The 23,212-nt window shown below is 31.3% G+C and overlaps 4 protein-coding genes and 2 pseudogenes across 4 annotated transcripts; 5 read left to right on the top strand and 1 right to left on the bottom strand.

The window, feature by feature from the left end:
* The first annotated feature begins 8,077 nt into the window (after positions 1 to 8,077).
* Positions 8,078 to 8,986, top strand: LOC124939544. The gene has a single exon (XM_047480009.1). The coding sequence runs from the start codon at positions 8,078 to 8,080 to the stop codon at positions 8,984 to 8,986; it is 909 nt and encodes a 302-aa protein (XP_047335965.1).
* A 1,696-nt stretch (positions 8,987 to 10,682) lies between these two features.
* Positions 10,683 to 11,232, top strand: LOC124937499. Its single transcript, XM_047477764.1, has 2 exons — positions 10,683 to 10,817; positions 10,947 to 11,232. The coding sequence occupies exons 1-2, from the start codon at positions 10,747 to 10,749 to the stop codon at positions 11,215 to 11,217; spliced, it is 342 nt and encodes a 113-aa protein (XP_047333720.1). The 5' UTR covers positions 10,683 to 10,746; the 3' UTR covers positions 11,218 to 11,232.
* Positions 11,233 to 11,265: 33 nt separating this feature from the next.
* On the top strand, positions 11,266 to 12,402 carry LOC124937498 (regulatory protein RecX). Its single transcript, XM_047477763.1, has 5 exons — positions 11,266 to 11,399; positions 11,473 to 11,641; positions 11,701 to 11,793; positions 11,879 to 11,966; positions 12,051 to 12,402. Exons 1-5 carry the CDS (start codon positions 11,351 to 11,353, stop codon positions 12,336 to 12,338), a joined length of 687 nt encoding a protein of 228 aa, XP_047333719.1. The 5' UTR covers positions 11,266 to 11,350; the 3' UTR covers positions 12,339 to 12,402.
* A 145-nt stretch (positions 12,403 to 12,547) lies between these two features.
* On the top strand, positions 12,548 to 14,091 carry LOC124937500 (annotated as a pseudogene).
* Positions 14,092 to 14,184: 93 nt separating this feature from the next.
* Positions 14,185 to 16,746, bottom strand: LOC124937497 (annotated as a pseudogene).
* A 4,461-nt stretch (positions 16,747 to 21,207) lies between these two features.
* LOC124938489 (cationic amino acid transporter 5-like) lies at positions 21,208 to 23,137 on the top strand. Its single transcript, XM_047478930.1, is given in 3 exon segments — positions 21,208 to 21,328; positions 21,330 to 22,392; positions 22,395 to 23,137. Coding segments are annotated over 3 exon segments (1,752 nt in total). The 5' UTR covers positions 21,208 to 21,226; the 3' UTR covers positions 22,982 to 23,137.
* Positions 23,138 to 23,212: the final 75 nt, after the last annotated feature.

The raw sequence follows: 23,212 nt of genomic DNA on the forward strand, positions 1-23,212 counted from the left end.
TTGGTGTTTGTAAAGATTGAGGCTTGTTAGTCTAGGACTAAGAGATCTGATCGAGGATCCTCAGTCAGGACTGAGACCTAGGACCGAGAAATTTGAACCTCGATATAGGACCAAGACCTAGGATTGAGAAATTCGAACATATGACCGAGAGGTCCAACCGATGTTCTTGAGCTAGGATTGAGAGATCTGAATGAAGATTCTTACATCCAAGACCGAGAGGTCCAACCTAGGGTCGAGATGTTCGACCTAGGATCGATGAACTTAGCCTAAACCCAAGACCAGTGGGTTTGTACACTCAGACCGGTAATCTCAGCCAATGACCGAGAGTCCTTAGCACCTAGACCGAGGGACTTCGGCACTCCGACCGAAGATCCCGAGCCTCGACCTAGACCGAGGGTTTTTAGACCCCAGCCTACAAAAACGAACCCAAGACCTTGGATTTCGATCCTCTAAGGTATGTTTGGTTCCACTTTATAAATTCAAAATTATGTTTTGTAATTTCGGGACTTTAAATCATTTTTTTAAATCCTAGAAAATTAGAAAATATTTTAAAAATATTTTTTGAATATTTCCACCAAAATATTTTGATAAAGGCTTGTTTGGAATTTATGTGTAAACCATAATGACTTTAAAAATGACTGACGTTCTTCAAGTATTTGCCCTAAGTCAACGACATCAACAACAGGTACAAACATTTAAATATTGTTATTACAATATTTTAAATAACGCACAAATCTTATGCATGTTTAGGACTAGAAGAATAATCGATAAAAATAAAAATGATACAACTGATTTCCAAAGACAAATTTATAAGTAGATACTGTTTTTAAAACGGGTACGGAGGATGAAGCGCAAAGACCTTTTTTGAGTATCACGAAACTACGAACTAAAAAAAACTCTAGCCAATACGTTTATACACGTATGCCAAATTTATTTATTTTAAAAAATTAATTGGTGACTCTTTTTTTAAAATTAATTATGTTTAATTAATTAAACTAAAAGAATTCTAAAAAATCAAATTGTGATTTGAATATCGTAAATTCTCAGATTATTTAAAATTAAACTCCAAAAGTTGTTAGGAATCGTTTAAAAATCTTTTAAATAATATTTTATTTAAAAAGAAAATTATTGACACGCAAACCGATATTGAAATTTTTCGAACTTTAAACTTTTTTATGGAACCTAATACTAAGAATTTTTTTTTGTTACAGTGTTGCTACATAAAAATACGCAACTTAAGATCTCATTGAAAAATATTTTTCATCAAACTCAACCCTTTAAAATTTAGAAGGATATTCTATCTTCTCAACATAAATGAATGTATTTGTTTCGATCGTGATAATGAGATCGTGATAATGAAGGATTATCAATTCTTGACTGGTAATTTTTTTTATTTCTTTTTTCCCGAATTTGACATTAAAAGAATTTTTAACTTTTAAAATTTGCAACCTATATATATCAATTACTAAAGAAATTATCAAATAAAATTCTTGACCCACAACTCACTTCACGTATGAGTCTTGAGTTTTTTTTATAAAAGTCATCATTTTTAGAGGTTTTCATAACAATAACGGAAAAAAATTAGAGAATGGATCACCCTACCCAAGATACTTTAATAATTCAATCGTTTAAAAATAAAATAACTTCATTTGATAAAAACAAACTGAAATTATCAAATAATCAAACAATAAAACTCTTTAATCACATTCTTAAACTAATATAAGGCCTGGTTTGACTTAAATATTTCAATTATTTTCAAAAAAAAATTATTTTATTTCATTTTTAAATATTATATATTAAGATATAGGTAAGGTGAAAATATTTTTGTCTAAGGTCAGATTATGTTGAGATTATTTAAACAAAATTAAATTTCATTATACTCTACTTTTATTTGATTTGAGTTATTAAATAATCCAAATTCAAAATAACACTATTTCACTCGTTTCCTTTTTCAATATGTCACTTAGTTTATTAATTAAAATATTAAAATACTTTTTATTTTAAATTATTTTATTTTATTATATATTAATACATTTTAAGTATTTTTACCTTAAAAAAATCACAATCTCTTCAAAATTATTATCGGTCATTATTTTTTAAATAACCAAGATTATTTAAATAACTGGATCCAAATAGTCTCAATTTATTAATTAAAATTTTAAAATATTTTTTTATTTTTAATTATTATTTTTTATGTTATCATTATATATTAATACATTTTAAGTCTTTTTATTTGAGAAAAATATCACTTCCTTCCTAAAAGAAGATATTATATTCAAATTAATAATGTTTTAAATAAAGTGTTACTTTTATTTGTAAAATTAATATTTATTTCTTTTATAAAAATAATATAAAAAATTATTATGCTAATTTAACATTAAAATAGCCATATTATCAAATTACGGAAGGTTTGGATTCAAGTTATTTAAATATATAATGATAAAATAAAACATCATATAACTCTTCTTCTCCTTTATCAAATCATTTAATTCATTATTTAAAATATTAAAATTTTCTTTATTTTAAATTATTATTTTTTATTTTATCATTATATATTAATATTTTTGAATCTTTTTATCAAAAAAAATGTACTCAGTTCAAAATAAATAATAATAAAATAAATGATATTTTAATATTTTAAATATTAATATATAATAATAAAATAATAAATAATAATTTAAAATAGAATATGTTTTAATATTTTATATAATAAAGGATGAGAAAAAAATTGGTATAATATTTTTGGATTATAAGTTATTTATATGGTTTCTCTTTAAAAATATCTTGATATAGAAAGAAATAAGTATGGTCCACGGAATTTATGGTTACCGTACGGTTTTCACAAAGCCGCCGTACTTTATTTATTTTACATACTAATTAATAACTTATATAGAATGAAATTATAATAATAAAAAGAAAAGATTGAAACTATTATTTAAAACTACGTATATTATAATAATAAAAAAAAAAGATTGAAACTATTATTTAGAATTAAATACTACATTTTTTTTTGTACAATAAACTTTGTTTCATTTCACACCAAAAAAAATTATTGTTTTAAAAGGCAAACAAAAAAGTGAAAATAAATAATATACAAATTAAATGATTCAAATATTTAAAAAAACTATTTGATCAAACAATTATTTGGCTCAGAATTTATTGTTGATGGTAACATTGAGGGGCTGATGGATCTTAGTCCCAAAATATTATGTAAAATTTGAAAGTTGGTTAGTTAGTTGGTCAAAACACATTTAGACACTCACGCTTGATTCGTTTTGTGAATTTTCTCGATCAATCTTTTCACTATGATCCGAGCATAAAATATCTCGTTTCAAATGGAATCTCCAACACAATTTGAATAAAAATTTGTTGTTATTGGTGTTGTTAAACAATTTTTGATGTGTTCTATGTATTATATTTTTTAATAATAAATTATTTTATTAATTGATGTTCTTACAAATGAATAATCAACCGGACAAAAAAAAAAGGATACCTTATAAAAAAAATAATATTTAAATTATAACATAATTTATCAGTTATCACAAATTATAAAGAATCGTTCTAATATAATCTAGGACCATGTTCTGATAAAATATTTTTTAAAAATTTGGGTAAGAAGTATTAATATATAATGATAAAATAAAAAATAATAATTTAAAATATATAATATATATTTTTTTATTTTGGTTAATGAATTGAATGATGTAAGAGAAAAATGGGTGTGAAAAAAGATTTTTTAAATTTAGTTATTCAAATAACTCAAATCAGACTAGGTATACATGTATACGATACTGAAATATTAAGATGAAAACTAAATAATTAATTCCAACCACAAACATTAATAAAATTGTTTCGATCAAAATATTATAATATTAGGAATATAGTGATTTAGTTTTTAATTATTTTTTGTTACGTTTCCTTAGTTATTTTTGTATCGTAGTTTACATTGATTCAAATCTTGTAAAGTTTTCATTTCACACATGTTTTTATAATCATTCATTCCCTTATTATTTACCACATTATCAGTACAATTAATTTATTCTTCAATTTTGTAATCTGGTAAAATATCTGAGTTAAAAATAAATACTAAAATTATCAAGTTCGTTCGTAAATATTTGTGTCTCCCAAGCCATAGTATTCGACTCAAAATTGATGGGTACCCTTCATCATAGGCATCTCCTCTTGCACAATTATCATCATTTTCTACAATGTGGTCCTCTTTAAGATCCTTCAACAATTTCACTAAAGCTTGATGAACTTGATCTTTCTTCATAGTGAGGCCCTTTTGGCCGTCACAAAGTCTCCTTACACATTTGGTTCATCTTCACCAGTTGCGGTCCTGATTATTGGGTTGACTTAGACATATAATATTTTATTTTTTTTTCTATTTTAATAACTATTCAACATCGATAAATTGTTGTAACTTAATATATATAAATTGATTTCTTTTTATTTGTAAATGATAATTTTATATATATATATAATAAATTATTAAAAAAATTGGCCTATTTGGGATTGCTCTAGCCCATCATGTTTATTAATTATTTTTTGATTTGGCTACCCTTAGGGTTGGTATGCACTCTCATATGTTGGTCTAGCCTACCCTAAGCTACACCTTGATATTCACATACAAGATACATGGATCAAAATAACTACTAAAATATCTCAAGTGTCAAAAATGGTTTTTAAAAATTTAAAAGTCGAGTTTGTTTTTCACTTATATTGTCTTAAGTTGGAATAAAAATCATAGTTGAGAGGTATAAGACTAACTTTCAATATTAAAAAATAAATAAAAATTTACTGTTGATAAGAAATAGAATTAGCTTATGTTGTGCAGATGGGAAGTCTTCATAATATTCTACTTTATGCTGATTTTAAATTTGATTTTTAATATTAAAAAACAATAATTAAAGAAAAAAACTTATATTCAATTAAACCCCATATGAAAACAAACAAGTCCGAAAGGTGATGCCAAACTTATTATGGGTGACCATTATATTTATATTTTAACACAATTAGTCACATCGTGATAAGGATAGGAAAGATAAATATAAACCAACACACAAATATTTGTATTTCTATGTAAAATGTAAGCAAACCTAATTCACAAATCACAACTTTTAATGGTACGGTAACATCTCACACCACATAAATAAAATTTCATGTTCGGTGATTTAAACAACAACAAAAATAAAACAAAATCTAATTTACCCGAATACCCAATATTATGAATGGACTAGAGAATATTTCACTGAATTGGCCAAATTTAATGTCAATTCTAGTTGAGGATATCATTTTATTTATTTGTGGAACACAATATAATAGATTAAATTAAAGGCTGACACATAAACCAAAAGATAATATGTTAATATCATTGCATAAAACTAAATAATTAGAGCTTGTTTGATCTTTATTTATTTTCTGATCTTTTGGGTTTTATCTAAAAATATATATTTTAATAAAAAAAATGTAGTTTAAAAATAAAATAATAATATTTTAATTAATGAAATAAATAATTTAATATATATATAGTATCATAAAAAAGTCATAAAAACTCGGATCCAACAAGCACTTAAAATTTGTTTAATATGGTTATTTATTTTTTTAAATAATTTGTTATGTTGGTTCCATATTGGTTTCTTTAAGTTTTTTTTTGAATTTTATTCAAAAAATTTTGTTTTATAAAAAAAATTAAATTATTTGAGTTTTTAATTTCTTAAATTATTATGTCTTTTTATATTTTAATTATTTTTTTAAAGATAAAGTAGGAGTATTTTAGTATTTGTAGTTGATAAAATGAATAATTTAATGGTTATAGTGATAGTGACATAATAGATATAGAATTTCTAAAAATAAAAAACTTGATAAAATTCCAAAAATTCAAAAAAATCCTATTACAATTTTTTTAAAATCCTAGGTTGATTGCTAACATGGTTGAAAAGAATCAATAAAACATCATTTTTCTAAAATTTTAAGTGAACCAATCAAATTTATATTAAACTTAATACCTTTAGTTTTTATTTTCTATTTTTTTAAAAAAAAAATTAACTTTAATATAACATTATTTCATTCATCTACTCATATATTACACCACATAATTTATTAACAAAAAAAAAATATATATTTTTTTAAAATAAAATTATTTTAACATTATATATTAATATTTAAAAAAAAAATTACCAAAAAAAATATTCACCCTTTAAAATACCACCAATCAATAAATTTTAAATAAACCCAAATTTATTTAAATAAATTCTTACCAAACAATTGAGTTCAGATTTTCTACAATCTAGTAAGTTAATAAGTTTCATATTCTATTTGGTATTTTGATTAAAGGGTACCGGTGCTAGCCACCTCATAATTAAATCCGGATAAAAATAATATTTTGATATTTCAATTTTTATTATCAAACCTAAATTCACAATCTGATTGTTTTCAAATAATCCCTATAGGATGAGGAAGAAAAAGTATGGGTTCCAGCGTGTCATGATAATTGATAGAAGCCAGCCAGCCATTAATTCCATTGTTTAGGTGCAAGATATTCCACATGATGTGTTCTCCTAACTCCTAACATTATTTTATATTATCAAATGATTCTCTATTAAAATATATATATGTATAGATTGTACTCAATTATTCTTCTACTACCTAAAACTTTACCAATTATTTCCTTAAATAGCACTAGTCTTTTGTTTAATAAATTAAACCCAACTTTCATAACCAAAAGTAAAAATCAACTCTTGTTTTAATTATTTGAAAAAAAATACTTGGTGAGAAACCCATTAATATATTCATGCATATATACTATACAAATTGGTTTCAACACATTACAAATCCAACAACATTAACAAAACAAACTCATAATATACATAAGATCGAATTATTATTTGAAACTCGAATTCGTGATGTTTAGTAATATGTGGTTCAAACTATGAAATGCACAATATATTATTCAAACTTTCACATTCTTAACTTATTTTTCTTTTCCAAACGGATGCACAGATCAAATTATTCGAACTTGTCATATTTTTAGTAATATATGATTCAAACTTTGAAATGCTCTTTATTTATGCTATTCGAACTTTCCTATTTTAAACTTATTTTTTTCCAAAGGATGCATACATTATTTTTCCATAATAAAGGTGAGTCAAAATAATGGGCTTTACTTCATTTGGCACATTAGAAAATTTAGAGTTGTGTGTCAACAGTGTAAGCATTCTAGCCCAATGTTGTAACTTCTTTTTAAAAAAAATTAATAATAATAAATCTCATATTTCATTGATATTAGAATTATTGACATGACAAGATTTCCAATTCTAAAAAATTTCTACCTAAAGCTATATTAAATGAAACGTTTATTCTAACAAAATCTTTCCGATAAATAAAAGTTTTCCTAAATAAAAAAACCTTTGTACCAATGAAAGATGAGGACATGCAATTATAATTTGTCCCTCATTTTTTTTATCTAACTAATATCCTAGGTTAGATTAGTCTAACTAAAGTGGAATAATTAATAAATAGTGGAAGTAGTATAATCCAAAGAAACATGCCAAATTAGCAAATATAAAGAAATTGTGCTTTTTTATTATTGGTATCACATCCAAGAATAGAAACAAACAAATGGAAATGGAGAACTTACATATCCTTGTTTGTTGGGATTTATTTATTTAATTTCAATATTATTATTAAAAATAAAAAAAACACATATAATATAATATAATATATATTTGCTTCCATTTTTAGACAGTCAGCCAGCTTTACTTTAGCCAGAATTATGTAAGAAGAAGAGAGAGATCTCGACATGTCAACGAGGAATTTCAGACAAAAACAACCCATCATACCTTTCTTTCATCCCATTCCCAAAGAAACCCTCCATTCCTGATCCCATCTTCTTCCCAATCTCAATTCAACATTAACCCAAAACATAATCATTCTTCCTTCTTCTTCTTCTTCATATGTCCAAGTGGATTGATTGATTGATTCTCTATATTGGAAGATAAGGAAGATTCTTCTTATGGTGTTCTTCTTCTTCTTTTTGAATGTTCTAAAAGGAAGATCCATCCATTGATGAAACATAATGTCTCAATTGCAGCATGTGGGAGATCATTTACCTTCATTAAGGCCTCAACCGCATCCAGAAGGTAAGCAACCATTAGATGATGTACCACCAAACAGGCCAGGACAAAACATCGTAACATGTATCTACGAGGTAAAGGTTGCAGATTCATGCAGGAACGTAACCGTTACATGGGCCAAGAACATCATGACCCATTGTTTAACAATCCTTATGGAGAATCCCTCTGGAGAAAATCACCACGCATGTAAGATTGATCTCAAATCGTGGCAATTTTGGGGTAGGAAAGGACTAAAATCGTTCAAAATTGAGGAAAAACGAGTGGACGTGTTTTGGGATTTTAGGGCGGCGAAGATAACCACGAGTCCTGAACCCTTGTCGGATTATTACGTAGCTATTGTGTCGGAAGAAGAGGTGGCTTTGGTTCTTGGAGATCAAAAGAAAGAAGCTTTTAAAAGGACGAAATCAAGACCATCTTTGGTTGATCCGGTTTTATTGCACAAGAAAGAGACTTTATTTGGTAGGAAACATTTCTGTTCACGGACAGTTCTTGGGAAGAATCAAAAAGACAGAGAGATTATGATTGATACTTCTTTGTCGGGTCCAAGTGATCCTGAAATGATGATTAGCTTTGATGGGAATGTAGCGATTCGAGTGATGAATCTGCATTGGAGATTCAGGGGAAATGAGACGGTTATGATTGAGAATGTGCCGGTTCAGATCTTTTGGGATGTTCATGATTGGCTATATAATACTAGTAACAATAATGGGCTTAATTCAGGTCAGGGTTTCTTTATATTCAGGCCGACTGAACCATCGGGAAATGAAGAATCTTTGCTCAACAATTGGGAGGAATTTGATCCTACCAATATGGATTTTTGTCATCTTTTACATGCTTGGAGGGTTGAATAATGATTTTTTCTTCATTTTTACTTTACCCAAAAACACAACTTTTCAAGCTTCGTTTTGACCTAATTCAGAATTTCCCACATCTTATGTTTTGGTTCAATATAAACACCATTTCTCTCAGAAAAGATTCATGGATGATGATGTATATAAACACTTTTAATACCTATTCAGAATCTAAATTATGTGAATCAACCCATAAAGACTAATTCACAACACACACACACACAAAATTATGCTGTTTTTTTGAGGGAACACTCTTGAAACTTTAAAGATTTTAGAAACTATGTAGTAAAAAAAATCCCAATATATCTAGTTGGTGTTTAGCATTAAAATGTTGGTATGGGTCTAAATGGAGTTTGATATTTGCTAAAATGGGCAATATTATGTATTTGAGTAATGTCATCAACAACCTTTCATTTATATTAACAAAAACGTTAGATCAGATCGCTGTTTAACTAGAATTTGAAATATACTAGAGTTAATAGCTAAAACAACTAAGTAAAACAAAATCTACTTAGGTCACCCAATAAGGGAGGGATATCCCCAGTTTACCGAAGTCATGAGTTTGAGTCCGTCTAAATTATACTCAAAGTTAATTGGTTAAGTGTAATTGTGGGTATGTATTTAAACTAGGGAGGCAAATGAGTCAAGTTGTTCGTGAGCCGCCCACGAGCCGAGTTTGACTATAACCAAGTCTGAGTCGAGCTCGAGCTGGATAATAAATAATATATATTTTGTTTATTTTAATAATAAAACCTAAAATTTAAAATAGTAATTTTTTTCTTCACAAATATTTGAAAATTTAATTTTAGTAAGTTTTTTGAACCGAGCTGGTAGATAATAGTCGAGTCGAGCTTTAACTCAAGTTGGCTTGAGCTCAGCTTGGTTCGTTTCTAATCCTAGTTTAACTTAAGGTGTAAGTAAAATCGAAAAAACTGAACCGATAAAAAACCGACCTAACCAAGTTCTGGCTGGTTCATAATTTCTAGTACTGATTATGGTCGATTCAGTTGGCGGTTTATATAATAAAAAAATGACGGCTTAACCGATCGATCGTATATATACGTGTTTTTGATATATTTATAAATGTATGTCCAGTGAACCTAATATTTTTTTTTTTAATTTTTAATTTATTATATTATATATTTGTTATTTTTAAACAATTAAACGGATATATAAACTGATTTTATAATCGACCTAACCGAATCGAACTTAACCGCTAACCGACGCATGAAAATTTAAAAAAACCAATACTAACGATTAGAATGAATTTTTCGATGAAAAAACCGACCAAATCGATATACACCTAATTTAACCCCCGAGAATTAGTTTATATAAAAATAAAATATTTAACTAAACTAAATCATGATAACTTTATAAGTAAATCCACAAATAATAATCAATTTTATTTACCAATATTCCCAATATTCTTAAACTTAAAAAATTAGATTGAAATAAACATTTATATCAAAATAGTAAATATATTCTAAACTCATTATTAAGCAAAATTTGATTCATTGAAAGTTTAATAATTTGATTTTCAATTGAAACGCACAAATGTCATAATTCATACTTAGAAATAAATGAACTTCAGTAAATTATAAAATCTCAATCTTTCAAGCAAAACAAAACTCAAAGAAATTGGGCATTAATTATAGAAAGAGTAAAATTTTAATCTGGGAAATGAAAATTTCAATCCTTCCTCTCTAGTTTCTGCCTACATTTTAGGGTTTCTGCTCCTCTAGACAACTGAGTTCATAAAGATGATGCTTTCTGCTTGGAATTTCTCTAAAGCTTCAATGAGACTTCAGTATCGAGTTTTCCAGGTCTCGTGGTGAGTTCATTTTCTTCCCATCCTTTCTAAATTCTTTATTCTCTAACTCCGATAGATTACCGGGATTCTTGATTCTTCTGAAAACTCAATGAAAACGTTATTTCTTCTGATACTGGTTTGATGGTTTAGGACGAGAAATAGCAGTGAGATAAGCTGTTCCAAGGACTCAAGTAATAGCTCCTTTCCAGTTAGGTACACTCCCAATAATAAATCTTTGAAAGATGATGAAGAACCCACATGTTTTACACCCCTGAAACCCACCAAGCTTTCAAAACGAGCTTCTTTGAAACTTGAAGTTCCATCGGATAGAAATACTACTGTTTTGAGTAAAGACCAAAATCAAGCAACTTTTCCATGTACAAGGTTTGATGAAAAAACAGCAGGTATTATTAGTAAGTAGAATATCTGTCTTCTTCAGCTTGTACCTATTTTATAGTTGCTGAATACAACTCAATTGTTGATATAAAGATCTGGAAGCAATAAAGGTTAAACCGAAGCTTCCAAATTCTGGAAAGAGTTTGTCAAGGAATTTTATGTTGGATAATGCCCAATTTTTACCTGGTTCAGTTGAAGCGCAACAAGGCAAGTTCTTGCTACTTTCATTCTTTAGTGTCTTTTAGATATGATGATTATATCTAGTTTGCTTAACATTCAGGAATACAAGAAGAGCTTCATTCTAGTTTAAGTGTTGAGAATGATGAATCTGATGAAGAGATAGATGAGGTTGCGCTGGAATCGAATATGCAGAGTGAACATTCATCACAATCTTGTCAAAGTAGTATTTATGATGTAGAGAAAATGGCAATCAAATTACTTGCCATAAGGTAGAGCCGAGCCACTTCATTTGTTTAGTTTTCTACAATCTGATTTGTTTCGTGTCCAGGGCATTCACAGCTTTCGAGCTGAGAAAGAAGCTACAGGCAAAGAAGTTTCCTCTTTATATGGTTAATGATGTTATAATGGATCTTCTGAGCAGGTTTAATGATTTAGTTTTGGTAATTTCATTAATAAACTCTGTATTTATGTTTCTAAATCGTAAATGTTTGTTGTTCTGTTTACAGGGGTTTTATTAATGATTCATTGTATGCAGAAAGTTTTTCCCGTTCTAGATGGTCTTCTTCAACCTGGGGCCCTAGTCGAATCAAACAAGTAACATTTTGACATCTTCATTTATAGTATTGCTCTGTTTTTCCCTGTTTATTGGTTTATACATAATTGGTGTTGGATGATCAGGCATTGTCCCAGAAAGGAATAAGTCGAGTTGATGCAGAGAAGGCGGTAAAACTGGTTTTTCTGGAGAGCGATCCAAACACAGAGGAGGAAGAGCCAATTATGGGTCTGTCGAAGCTTTCAATGGATCATCTTCTTGCTCAGGCGACAAAGAAGTGGGATCGTAGTGGGAATATTCCCAATGAGAAACGGAAAGCAAGGGTTATTAGTTGGCTTCAGTATAGGGGGTTTAACTGGGGAGTTATTGGTTTTGTCTTGAAGAAGTTAGAAGCCAAATATTCTCCACTATGAGAGAATTTCAACTCTGTTATGTTCTCTTCTGCAAACTAATTAATAGTGCTTTCATTTAAATTTATAATCTTTAAATTACTAACAATATAAGATATAATAATCTAGAATGCCCATACTATCCCTCCTCCCAATGTAACTGCACTTCAGTTAGTTACTCCCTTTCCCGCCTCCCGTTCTTGATTGCTTTGAGATCTTTATTTCTCCCACACTTTTCAACTGCTTTACTTTCAGACATGGCGGAAGATGAGACATTTGCCTTCCAGGCGGAAATCAACCAGCTCAAGTCATCATCAACACCTTTTACAGTAACAGAGAGATCTTTCTCCGCGAGGTCATTAGCAACGCCTCTGATGTAAGTTACTTCCGATCTCTGTAATCAACTGCACTCTCGATATGTTCAAGGCTATTTAATGTTGTCTGTCAATGTCCTTGCATTCGATTACTTGCGCCTCACTTACTCTGCAAGACCGTTCATCTTACTGTATAAACGTTTCCAGTTTGTATGTAAAATCGATAATATGTTGTATAGTGGCTTTTATTTATTGTTTTCCATATGGATTCCAATTTGATGGATATTAAATGACGTCATCCCATTTGATTTTGTTGCTTTACTTGGCATTGGAGCTGAATTTAATCATAGGAGTAATTGTGTGTCGATTTGCTTCCTATAGGCTCTAAACAAAGTTCGTTTTGAGAGCTTGACTGACAAGAGCAAGCTAGGTGTTCAATCTGAGTTCTTCATCCACATTGTCCCTAACAAGACTAACAATACACTGACATTAATCGACAGTGGAATTGGGATGATAAAGGCTGGAATTAAACATCTCTTTGGATTGAGAGGACTAGTAAGGAGGTCTCAAATGGTGAAGACGAAGAAGAAGAGAAAAAGTGGAAGAAGATCAAGGAGGTTTCTCACTAATGGTGTTTGGTTAACAAGCAGAAGCCTATCTGGTTCCTTCTATAAGAGCTTGAGCTGCTTGACCAATGACTGGGAGGAGCACTTAGCCGTTAATCATTTCTCTATTGAGGGTCAATTGGAGTAAAAGGCCCTTCTCTTTGTTCCTAAGAGACCGGATTTCGATAACGATGATACAAAGAAGAAGCCCAACAACATCAAACTCTATGTTCCTCGGGTCTTCATCATGGGTAACTGCAAGGAACTGATTTCTGGGTACCTTGGATTCGTGAAGGGTATAAAAATTGATTCTGAGGATCTCCCTGTCAACATATCGAGAGAGACATTACAGAAGAACAAGATCCTCAATTTTATGCGCAAGAACTTGGTAAAGAAATGCCTTGATCTCATCTTTGAGATCGCGGAGAACAAAAAAATTTAGGAGACCTCTAAGAATCTGAAACTCTGAATCCACGAAGAACCACAGAACAAGATAACCATCACCTTTGGGAACCGGATTCACAGGATGCTGAAACTAGGTCTGGGCATTGACGAGGAATCTGCTAATGCTAATGCTGACAATCCACCATTGGAGGAGGACACAGATCATGCTGCAGATGCTCAGGGCAGCAAGATGGAAGAGGTAGACTAATAAATTTTGATTGCATTCTCTTTTCATTTGGTCTGATAGTAACAGTTTCTGCTGCATAATCCTTGTTAAAATGCATCCTCTTGCATGAAGAAAAAGAAAGAATGATTTTCAAACCTGTATAATAGGTAACATTACACTTTTGAATACGAGCCTAATTGGTACCATGATTTAGAGCATGATAGAAATATAGCAAAAAATAACTTTGAATATTTTTATTAAATCACAATTTAGTGCATGATCTAGAAAATCATGATTTTATACTCTGAATGAAACTAAAAATTACAATATAGATCATGTGACAATATGTATAATAAAAATCAAAAGAGCCCATAATAATCATGGACACTTTAGTATAAATAGTGATATAGTACATACATAATCATCATCTTGTATGCATTAACAAGATGGCTCAAAACCCCCCTAGAAAAAGAAGGAAGAATCAATTGATATTGTACAATATATATATAGGATGAAAGAAATGTACAATAATCAAAACCCAATCAAACAAAACAACAATTCAAACCGTACAGAGTCTGTCTGTCTGCCTTCAAAAATGAAAAGATTTACGTTTGGCAAATTGCTCATCTTATGAAGATGGCAAATTCTTTTTCTCGTCCAGAACAAATTCTGCATACAGGTCCTTTAGAGCAATCACAACAGTAGTTGCCAGCGGTCCCATTATTGCTCCCTGTGTGAGGAAAATATATTAACATTCAGTTATAAAGGAACAATCAATCCTATATTAGAGGAAGAAATTGACAAAATTTGACCTCAACTATGGATGAAAAGATGGTCATTCCTCCTATAATGCTTAACCCGGTTAGATAAGCACTATAACCCGGAACATCTTCCTGAATCTCGGTTGTCCCGTAATCCATCAACACAAGGTGAACAATCGATAAACTAAGGGCGGACACGTATCTTCCTTCAACTAACATTTCCAAGGCAGCAGGAATTGTCGCAAGCCAAGATGGGAATATTGGCAACAAAGGACTGATGAACGCCAGCACGGTTGACACATATACGAAATGAATAGAACACAATCTAAAGAGAAGCCAAGTAAGACATCCTTGAAAAAACGCAATCTCGGCCGTGGCCAACAAAACCCCCGAAATCGCTTTATCCAAAACATCCACGCATCTAGTCCTGGCAGGTCTCGACATTGGAAGCATTGACATCACTTGTTCAGTCACTCCCCCAGAATCAGTTGTGATTAAGTAATACAACACCCAAAAGAAAACCATTGACTGTGATATGAAATTGAACACGCCCGCCGCACCCGATACAATCGAGTTAGCAATCGAGAACACGAATTTCGCACCTCCACCTAGTACCGACGTACTACTAGCGAAAACCCCTTGCATTACATTCATCCCTTGAAGCGCAAACCCTTTCGCCTTCACAACCAAATCCTCTCTAGTTATGAGAAATTCTCTGAAGAGCACATCAGTCTCCGCATAAATCTCCCCCCATTCCCGATTCGAGACCCTATTCCTCAAACTTAACAGTTTCTCAGCATAAGGCGACGGTTCAATCAGAGAGGTCGATTGCTCCGAAGAATTTGCCAGCTGTTGGGCAATCACGAAATGCTTGATTCCGTTAGCGAAATCCGTCATGTTGTACTGAATGGCGAATCCATCGATCTGATCGGATATCGTTTCGTATAACTTTGTTGTATACATATCAACCTTAGCAGGAACATCATTCTCATCCATCCATTGCTTAACACCCATCTTTTCTGCATAATTACTCTCTTCTATATGAGATTTCAAGGATATAACAGCATCCTTCCCTTCAACTCCAATTTTATAAGAGAAGAAAACTAACCCAGATAAAGAACCAATTATCATACCAACTATCAACCCAACTGCCACAATTGTTTCGAGTCTTTTCAATATCCCTCCGGTGAAATAAGCACTAACAGAGCTTCTTTTAAAGCTGCGAGTTCTCAATTCTGTAACAGAAGGCATTCGTGATTTAGCAGCGTAAATGCTAACGAGAAATCCCAAACCAATTAGGACAAACGAACCAACCGCTCCTATATGTTCATATGCCATTACGAAAACCCACAAGGAAACAAGCCATCTTAACAATTTTGAAAACCCACTTCTTGATCGTCTTGTAGTAACAACGTTATCAGATTTCTTCTCATTCTTCCTGCGAATATCATCTATAGTGCCCACGAATGCTTTAAATACAGCTACTGGAATTGCTAAGACAGTCTCCGTCAACCCCAATTTCAAGGGTGTTGACCAGAATGAAACTAGGGTTTCTTGTATTCCTCTAAGGGGAATTGAACAGAGAACTGCCCAAAGCATAGGACGTAAATATTCTTCAAGTATTTTACAAACACCGAAAGAACGAATATGGCAAAGGCTAGACCTGCGTGTGCCATGGCTATGTAAAGAGCAAGTCGCACCTGCGAATCCCCGGATTCCTGCGGCGGCGCCGGCGCCGGCGCTTGAGTTAGAGGTATCGGATCGGATGGAGGTTGCTCGGGCTTCCGCATCGAGCCTGATCGGAACATTTCTTGCCATGGCGGAGATGAGGAATTGGAATCGGCGACAGGGTCTGAGTAGGGAACCAGGTCAGTTTTGGACGGCGGCTTGGGAGGTAGAGGAGCGGTGAATTCGTGGTGGTTTGACGGCAGAGAGGCGGAACGTCGGTTGGACGATGATGATGTTGATGCTGAATTGAACATATCCTGCCACGAAGGTGAAGGTAATGATGATGACGTTGACTTGTCGTTGGATTTTCCCGAATATGGAACTAAATCCATATTCCCCTACCTGGAAGTATCAGACGAAAGAGAAAGAGAAGTGTAAATTGATCAATCAATGGATGATCAGACTTGAGCAGAAAGAAAGAAAGAGAAAGACGAATGCCAATTGCCAACTCATAATAGGAGGAGGATGAAGACGAAGAAGAAATAGAAAAAAGACCCTAAAGTTTGGATAAAGGTACATATATGTCCTCAATCTTTACAAATAAATAGACATCTGTCACCAATAAGCAAATAATATTAAAGTATTTTAAGTATGGTATGGAGTGTTTACTTTACATTTGTCTTCCCTTGTTCAAATTTATCATACTATATTTGTTTCAATTATAGAGGTGTGACAGGAGGGAAAAATATACCATTATCTCGTGGCTAAAAAAAGAAAAAAAAGTGTGAGTTGGGAGATAAGAGAGAATTTTTTAAAAAATTTTCAGCCATTCAGATTCATGTTATTTCATTTTTCATTCTTTTTCCAAATTTATTCTCCCTTTTATATTATTAAAAGTGTATGTTCCAAGCTCCAAAACAAATTTATTTGTATTTATAATATCATTTAAAAAAAATTAAGATTTTTTCGGATTCATGTTTTGGTTATAATTTGGGTTATTTGAAAAGTAATGGTAGACGGTGAATTTGAGGAGATGAGTATTGGTTTTTTTTTTTTTTTTTTTGGTAATACTAATATATAATTGAAAGAATTTAGTATTTTAATTAATTAATTAAGTAAGTAATGCGATTGAATGAAAAGGAAACTGAATTAAGGTTTAATTAAGTTGAGTTATTTAAATTAGAAATGATTATGAGATAGAATATTAACGAGGAAATGACCGTGGCTCAATTTGATTACCTGAAAAAATAAATTATTTTTCTATCTTCTCTTTTTCTCACTTTTTTTTCCACCTAACTAGTGATGCCACATAATTCACTCTCGAAATTTTCTCCCTTATCACTCGTCGATTTAAATATTTCAAACCCTTAGGCCTAGGATCACAATGAGGCGGTGAATGTATTTATCATTCCCGCTCCGTTTTTATTTCGAGAATTTTTTTAAATACCATCCCCGTAACGTTTATAAAATATATTTTTTTAAAAAAAATTATACAATAAAATTATATAAACGATTTTTTAGTATAATATACATTGAAATTTTATATTATTATAAAGAAATAAACTTATCTCTTATAAAATATAATTAATAAATAAATATATTGGTGATTTTATATATTTAATTGTGTTTATAGTGTTCGGGGAAGAATCGGGATGAAATCGGAACGTGAGACACAAATACCATCCCCGTTCGGTTTCAAGGAAAAATTGCCTCAAACAGGACAATTCAATTCGATTATCGCAAAACGATTTCAAATTGACATCCTTACTTAGGTCTTGTTCAGTTCGAGATATTAAAATAACCCTAACCAAATCAAACATCATTTCATTCTTCTATAATCAATCACTTCACTCAATTTATTAACTAAACTATTAAAATACTTTTTATTTTAAATTATTATATTTTATTTTATTTATATCACTATTTTTTTCCCCAAAATAATTATTATCGCCTTCAAATTATCACTCTTTTTTTTTCTCTCTTGGATCTTTGGTTATTTGAGTTTTTTCCTTGGTCTTGTCCTAAAAAAAAGTTAAAAAGTAAAAAATATTCTTTAATTTTAAATATAAATTAATTTTATATAATTAAATAAAGGGTAATTTTGATATTTAAATATATAAAAGGATTGATTAAATGGTTGAAATGATGGATGAAAAATGTTTGAGTTTCAGAATAAAATCCTAAAAAAAAAAAAAAAAACAATTCATCAAACATGCCCTTGATTCTTTAAATAACCCACTCCCAAACAAGCCTACAAATATGAATATCCATATATAAAAGAAAAAGAATGGATAAAGAAGTAAACAAATATTTATATTAAATAAAATTTTATCTACATCAATCATACTATTAATTTCAAAGATTCACACTATACCGTAATTCATTTATTATCACTTAACCATTATCCGCAAAGAAATCAAGGCAAATTTGGTTTCATATATATAAAGTTACAAGGTATTTTATAATAGTTCCACATTTATAGGGTTATATGTATTCTTTAGCAAAGTTTTGGGAGTGGCTTACCCCTTTTAATATAAAGAAAGAAAATGGCAACATAAAAAATATAAAATATTATGAAACATCAAAATCTACAACTGGCCCATTTGCAACCTCTTTTGTCTTTGATTAACACACTGTTTCTATTTTCCAATACATTCAGACAAAAAAGACTATTTATATATATTCTTTAGTTCAATTAACTTTAATTGGATTCAGATCCAAACAAGTCCTAAAGAATGAGTCAAGTGTTGATTTGTAAAGCATTCTAAATTGGAATATTTAATTGGAAATTGTGTGGTTTTAATAATAACCATTGTCATTGGCAAAGGAAAATATCTAAAAATGTGGTTCTAGCAGCTTACTAATTTAATAAGACCTAGTTAGGTTAATCCTTAAATTACTAAATATTTCAGCTTATCATTATTTTATATATTTTATAACAAAAGAATATGAACAGGGATGAAAATAGTTTTTTTTTTTGTTTTTATAACGGAATAAGAATGTAACCCGCAAACGCACTTAACCATTTAACTATGCGCATAATTTGTCGTTTTACGGGCTCGAACCAGAACCTTAGGGAGGCTTAAATATTCACTTTTGTTGTCGCTAGACTAAAAGAGGGGATAAAATAAACTTTTTATATTTGAAAGTGGATATTCACAAATTATAGACGTGAGTAAATAAGAGCAATGAATAAATTTAAGACAAATGTTGAATACCTACTGTTTAAGAATTGTTAAAATGAAATAATTTGGATTTGACTAATTAAGACGTTCAATTTTCATGTAAAAAAATTATTGATTAAAGGTAGAGTAATCGATTGTAAAAAGTCATGCTAACTTCCCACACTAAAAATAACAAACTTCATTAATGTTGAGGTAATGATCATTATACATAAATTTAAATCTAAAAAATGTTGAATATATTTAATAACTTCATGAGCAGAGATGATTTTGTATGTTTAATTAATTATGATTTATTACTCTATAAAGTACACTTTATAGATATTATTATTATTTGTATCTAATTTTTTTTAATATTATTGTTAAAGGTTAATAAGAATGTATAATTCATTTTATAATTTTTCTCTTTGTTATAATTGTTGGCCCGTTAAGACTAGAAACGGACTGACTTCGGATGGTGTGGGCTTAAACCCATCTAGTAACTTTTTATTATTATTATTATTATATATTTTCTTGCCCACCAACATTTTTTTTATGAAAGAATAGATTTGATATAATTATTTGAGTGTTTTTATTATTTATGATTATTTTATAATTTTTTTTATGTTTAAATAATATTTTATGATAAATATATTTTTTTTAAAATAATTAACATCAAGTAGACCAATTTATCTATCACAACTTTAAAATAATAATAATAATAATAATAATATTTGTCTAGCCACACAATCTTAAAATCACACTAATTCCTTTTACCTTACATATATAATATTTTTCATTCTATTTTTTTTTCAAGTTTACCGTATCTTGTCATTCACACACGGACTCCAATCTGAAATCTGAATACATATTCTTAATGAATTTCAAATAAATTTTCTTATATAATTATATTAATATATGAAATTAAGGCCACTAGATTTCTATATGAAGTAAAATTGGGTGGAAATAATATTTATAGTCAACCGACCAACCCCCCTTTCTTAATCTACATTTGATTTTTATATTTTGTCAAATCAAATTAATCACAATCCCAATAATGGAGTCGTCTCTGATTTGCGCGCAGCCAACAAAAAACAAGACGCAATCAAGAAATATATATAGTTTTTTCAAAATGAGTAATTTCAATTATAATGTATATAACATTAATACATAGTTTTTTCTTCAATTCTCTTGTCAATTCTTGATGGTTGTGGTTTAGTGACTAACAATCATTTTGAAAGAAAAAAAAAGAAATTATTTTCTTAGAGTCGTTTTCATGTCATATTAAGATTAGGAATATTGATTCTTCTTTGGTAATAATGAAGTTTTAACTTTTATGCCCATAAACAATTTTATTCATTAATTAGAGTAGACATCTGTCGAGTTCGGGGTCGGATAGTAAAATCTAAATCGGGAATATACTTATCGGGTTCGGAATCGTAAAATCTAAATCGAGTTCGGGAATAGATACTTCGATTAGTAAAATCTAAATTGGGAATATACTTGTCGGGTTCGGAATCGTAAAATCTAAATCGAGTTCGGAAATAGATACTTCGATTAGAGAGCTGAGGCAAATGAATGGCCAAAAAATAAGTCAAAATAAGACGAAGAAACCGACAGAAAATATCTCATGCATGGGAGCGGGAGCAATTTTCAAAGTTGCAATTAATTAACCACACGACTCAAGTCAGTCAATCATCATCAATAATGGACGTTCATATCTATGTATCTATATTATTCTTAATAATTTTGAAGTTAATTTAGAAAGAGAGATTCCATTATTATTATTAACAATGGATGATGATGATGATTCGCCATTGCCAAGAAGCTACTGGAGAAGATGGAGCAAAGAAGATTTCTTCCCAGAAGAATCATTCAAAAATTGGTCCACTTACAAACAAGCCTCTATCCCAAACCCATCACAGATTCAAGGATCGTCTTTTAACCAGATCAGACGACATTACCGAAATCCAACATCTCCGCAAACAAAGCGAAAACGACATGAAAACATGTCTCACCTGGTGGGATCTCACCTGGTTCGGTTTCGGTTCCGTCATCGGTGCCGGCATTTTCGTCCTCACCGGCCAACAAGCCCACCAAACTTCCGGCCCTTCCATTGTCCTCTCCTACGTCGCCTCCGGCCTCTCCGCCATGCTCTCCGTCTTCTGTTACACTGAATTTGCTGTCGAAATACCCGTCGCCGGAGGTTCTTTCGCTTACCTCAGGGTAGAACTAGGTGACTTCGCCGCCTTCATAACCGCAGGTAACATACTACTCGAAAGCATTGTCGGAGGTGCAGCCGTTGCTCGAGCTTGGACTTCATACTTCGCCACCCTCATTAACCGCCACCCCGATTCCCTACGTTTGCGACTAAACGACGAATCACAAGTCTTGTTAGACCCCATAGCCCTGACCGTGCTCATAATCGCGTCCGCCATAGCGATTTACAGCACGAGGAAGACTTCGATTCTCAATTGGGTCGCATCAGCAGTAAACACAATTGTTATCATCTTTGTTATCATCGCGGGGTTTGTCAAATCCGACCCGTCGAATCTATCTCCGTTTATTCCCTTCGGTGTGAAAGGAATCTTCAAAGCAGCGGCCATAGTTTACTTCGCATACGGAGGTTTCGACAACATCGCGACGATGGCAGAAGAAACGAAAAACCCTTCGAGGGACATCCCATTGGGATTGCTCGGCTCAATGTCCATCATCACGGTTATATATTGCCTCATGTCTCTCTCCCTTAGTATGATGCAAAAATACACTGAAATCGATCCGAACGCGGCTTACCCAGTAGCGTTCGAAAAGGTGGGGATGAAATGGGCGAAATATTTAGTATCGTTGGGCGCCCTGAAAGGGATGTCCACGGTTCTTCTAGTCGGAGCCCTCGGGCAGGCTCGATACACTACTCACATAGCGCGGGCCCACATGATCCCGCCGTGGTTCGCGCTCGTGCACCCGAAACCGGGACTCCAATAAACGCGACGGTTTTAATAACCGTATGCAGCGCGTGCATAGCGTTGTTCTCAAGTTTGGATGTTTTGGCCAGCCTTCTATCGATAAGCACACTTTTCATCTTCATGATGATGGCGGTCGCACTTATGGTTAGACGATACTACGTTAGAGGTGTCACTACAGAAGTGAACCGATTGAAGTTTATCGGGTTGTTGCTTATAATCATTGCTTCTTCTATGGGAACTTCAGCGTATTGGGGAATGGACACGGGCGGATGGGTTGGTTATACTGTAACAGTTCCTATTTGGTTCTTGGCCACCTTTGTAATGTCGGTTTCTCTTCCTCAAGAAAGGAAACCGAAGGTTTGGGGAGTTCCACTCGTCCCGTGGCTTCCTTCGTTGTCTATCGCGATGAATCTATTTCTCATGGGATCCTTGGGGTATGAAGCCTTCGTTAGGTTCGGTGTATGCACTATCGTGATGCTAGTTTACTATTTGTTTTTCGGGCTTCATGCGACTTACGATATGGCCCAACAGCTACCGAAGAAGACAGAACCGGTTAAGGTGGAAATGAATGATGCAGATCCTTGAAGAAACTGAATTAATCATTTCTTCAACCTTAAATTGCTTTAAAGTTTAAATAAGAAGGGATCATATTTTACAGTAATCTATATTAATTTTCCTATAACAAAATGTAAACTGAATATTTGATGTAATGTAATGAATAAATTCGGGTTTTAAGAAAATCGATATATAAATGTACATAAGCATGCTTCTTATGTGACAAAACACGAGAACAACACTAAGGACGGTTAAGACAGT

This window comes from Impatiens glandulifera, chromosome 5 (assembly GCF_907164915.1).
Source record: "Impatiens glandulifera chromosome 5, dImpGla2.1, whole genome shotgun sequence".
Taxonomy (NCBI): Eukaryota; Viridiplantae; Streptophyta; class Magnoliopsida; order Ericales; family Balsaminaceae; genus Impatiens; species Impatiens glandulifera.

What these genes read in the sequence shown, in the direction of transcription:
- LOC124939544 (XM_047480009.1), top strand. Translation starts at nt 8,078, where the DNA reads ATGTCTCAATTGCAGCATGTGGGAGATCATTTACCTTCATTAAGGCCT.
- LOC124937499 (XM_047477764.1), top strand. Translation starts at nt 10,747, where the DNA reads ATGATGCTTTCTGCTTGGAATTTCTCTAAAGCTTCAATGAGACTTCAG. An exon ending in CGAGTTTTCCAGGTCTCGTG is followed by an intron (nt 10,818 to 10,946) that starts GTGAGTTCATTT and finishes TTGATGGTTTAG; the next exon opens with GACGAGAAATAGCAGTGAGA.
- LOC124937498 (XM_047477763.1), top strand. Translation starts at nt 11,351, where the DNA reads ATGTTGGATAATGCCCAATTTTTACCTGGTTCAGTTGAAGCGCAACAA. An exon ending in ATAATGGATCTTCTGAGCAG is followed by an intron (nt 11,794 to 11,878) that starts GTTTAATGATTT and finishes TTCTGTTTACAG; the next exon opens with GGGTTTTATTAATGATTCAT. An exon ending in GCCCTAGTCGAATCAAACAA is followed by an intron (nt 11,967 to 12,050) that starts GTAACATTTTGA and finishes TTGGATGATCAG; the next exon opens with GCATTGTCCCAGAAAGGAAT.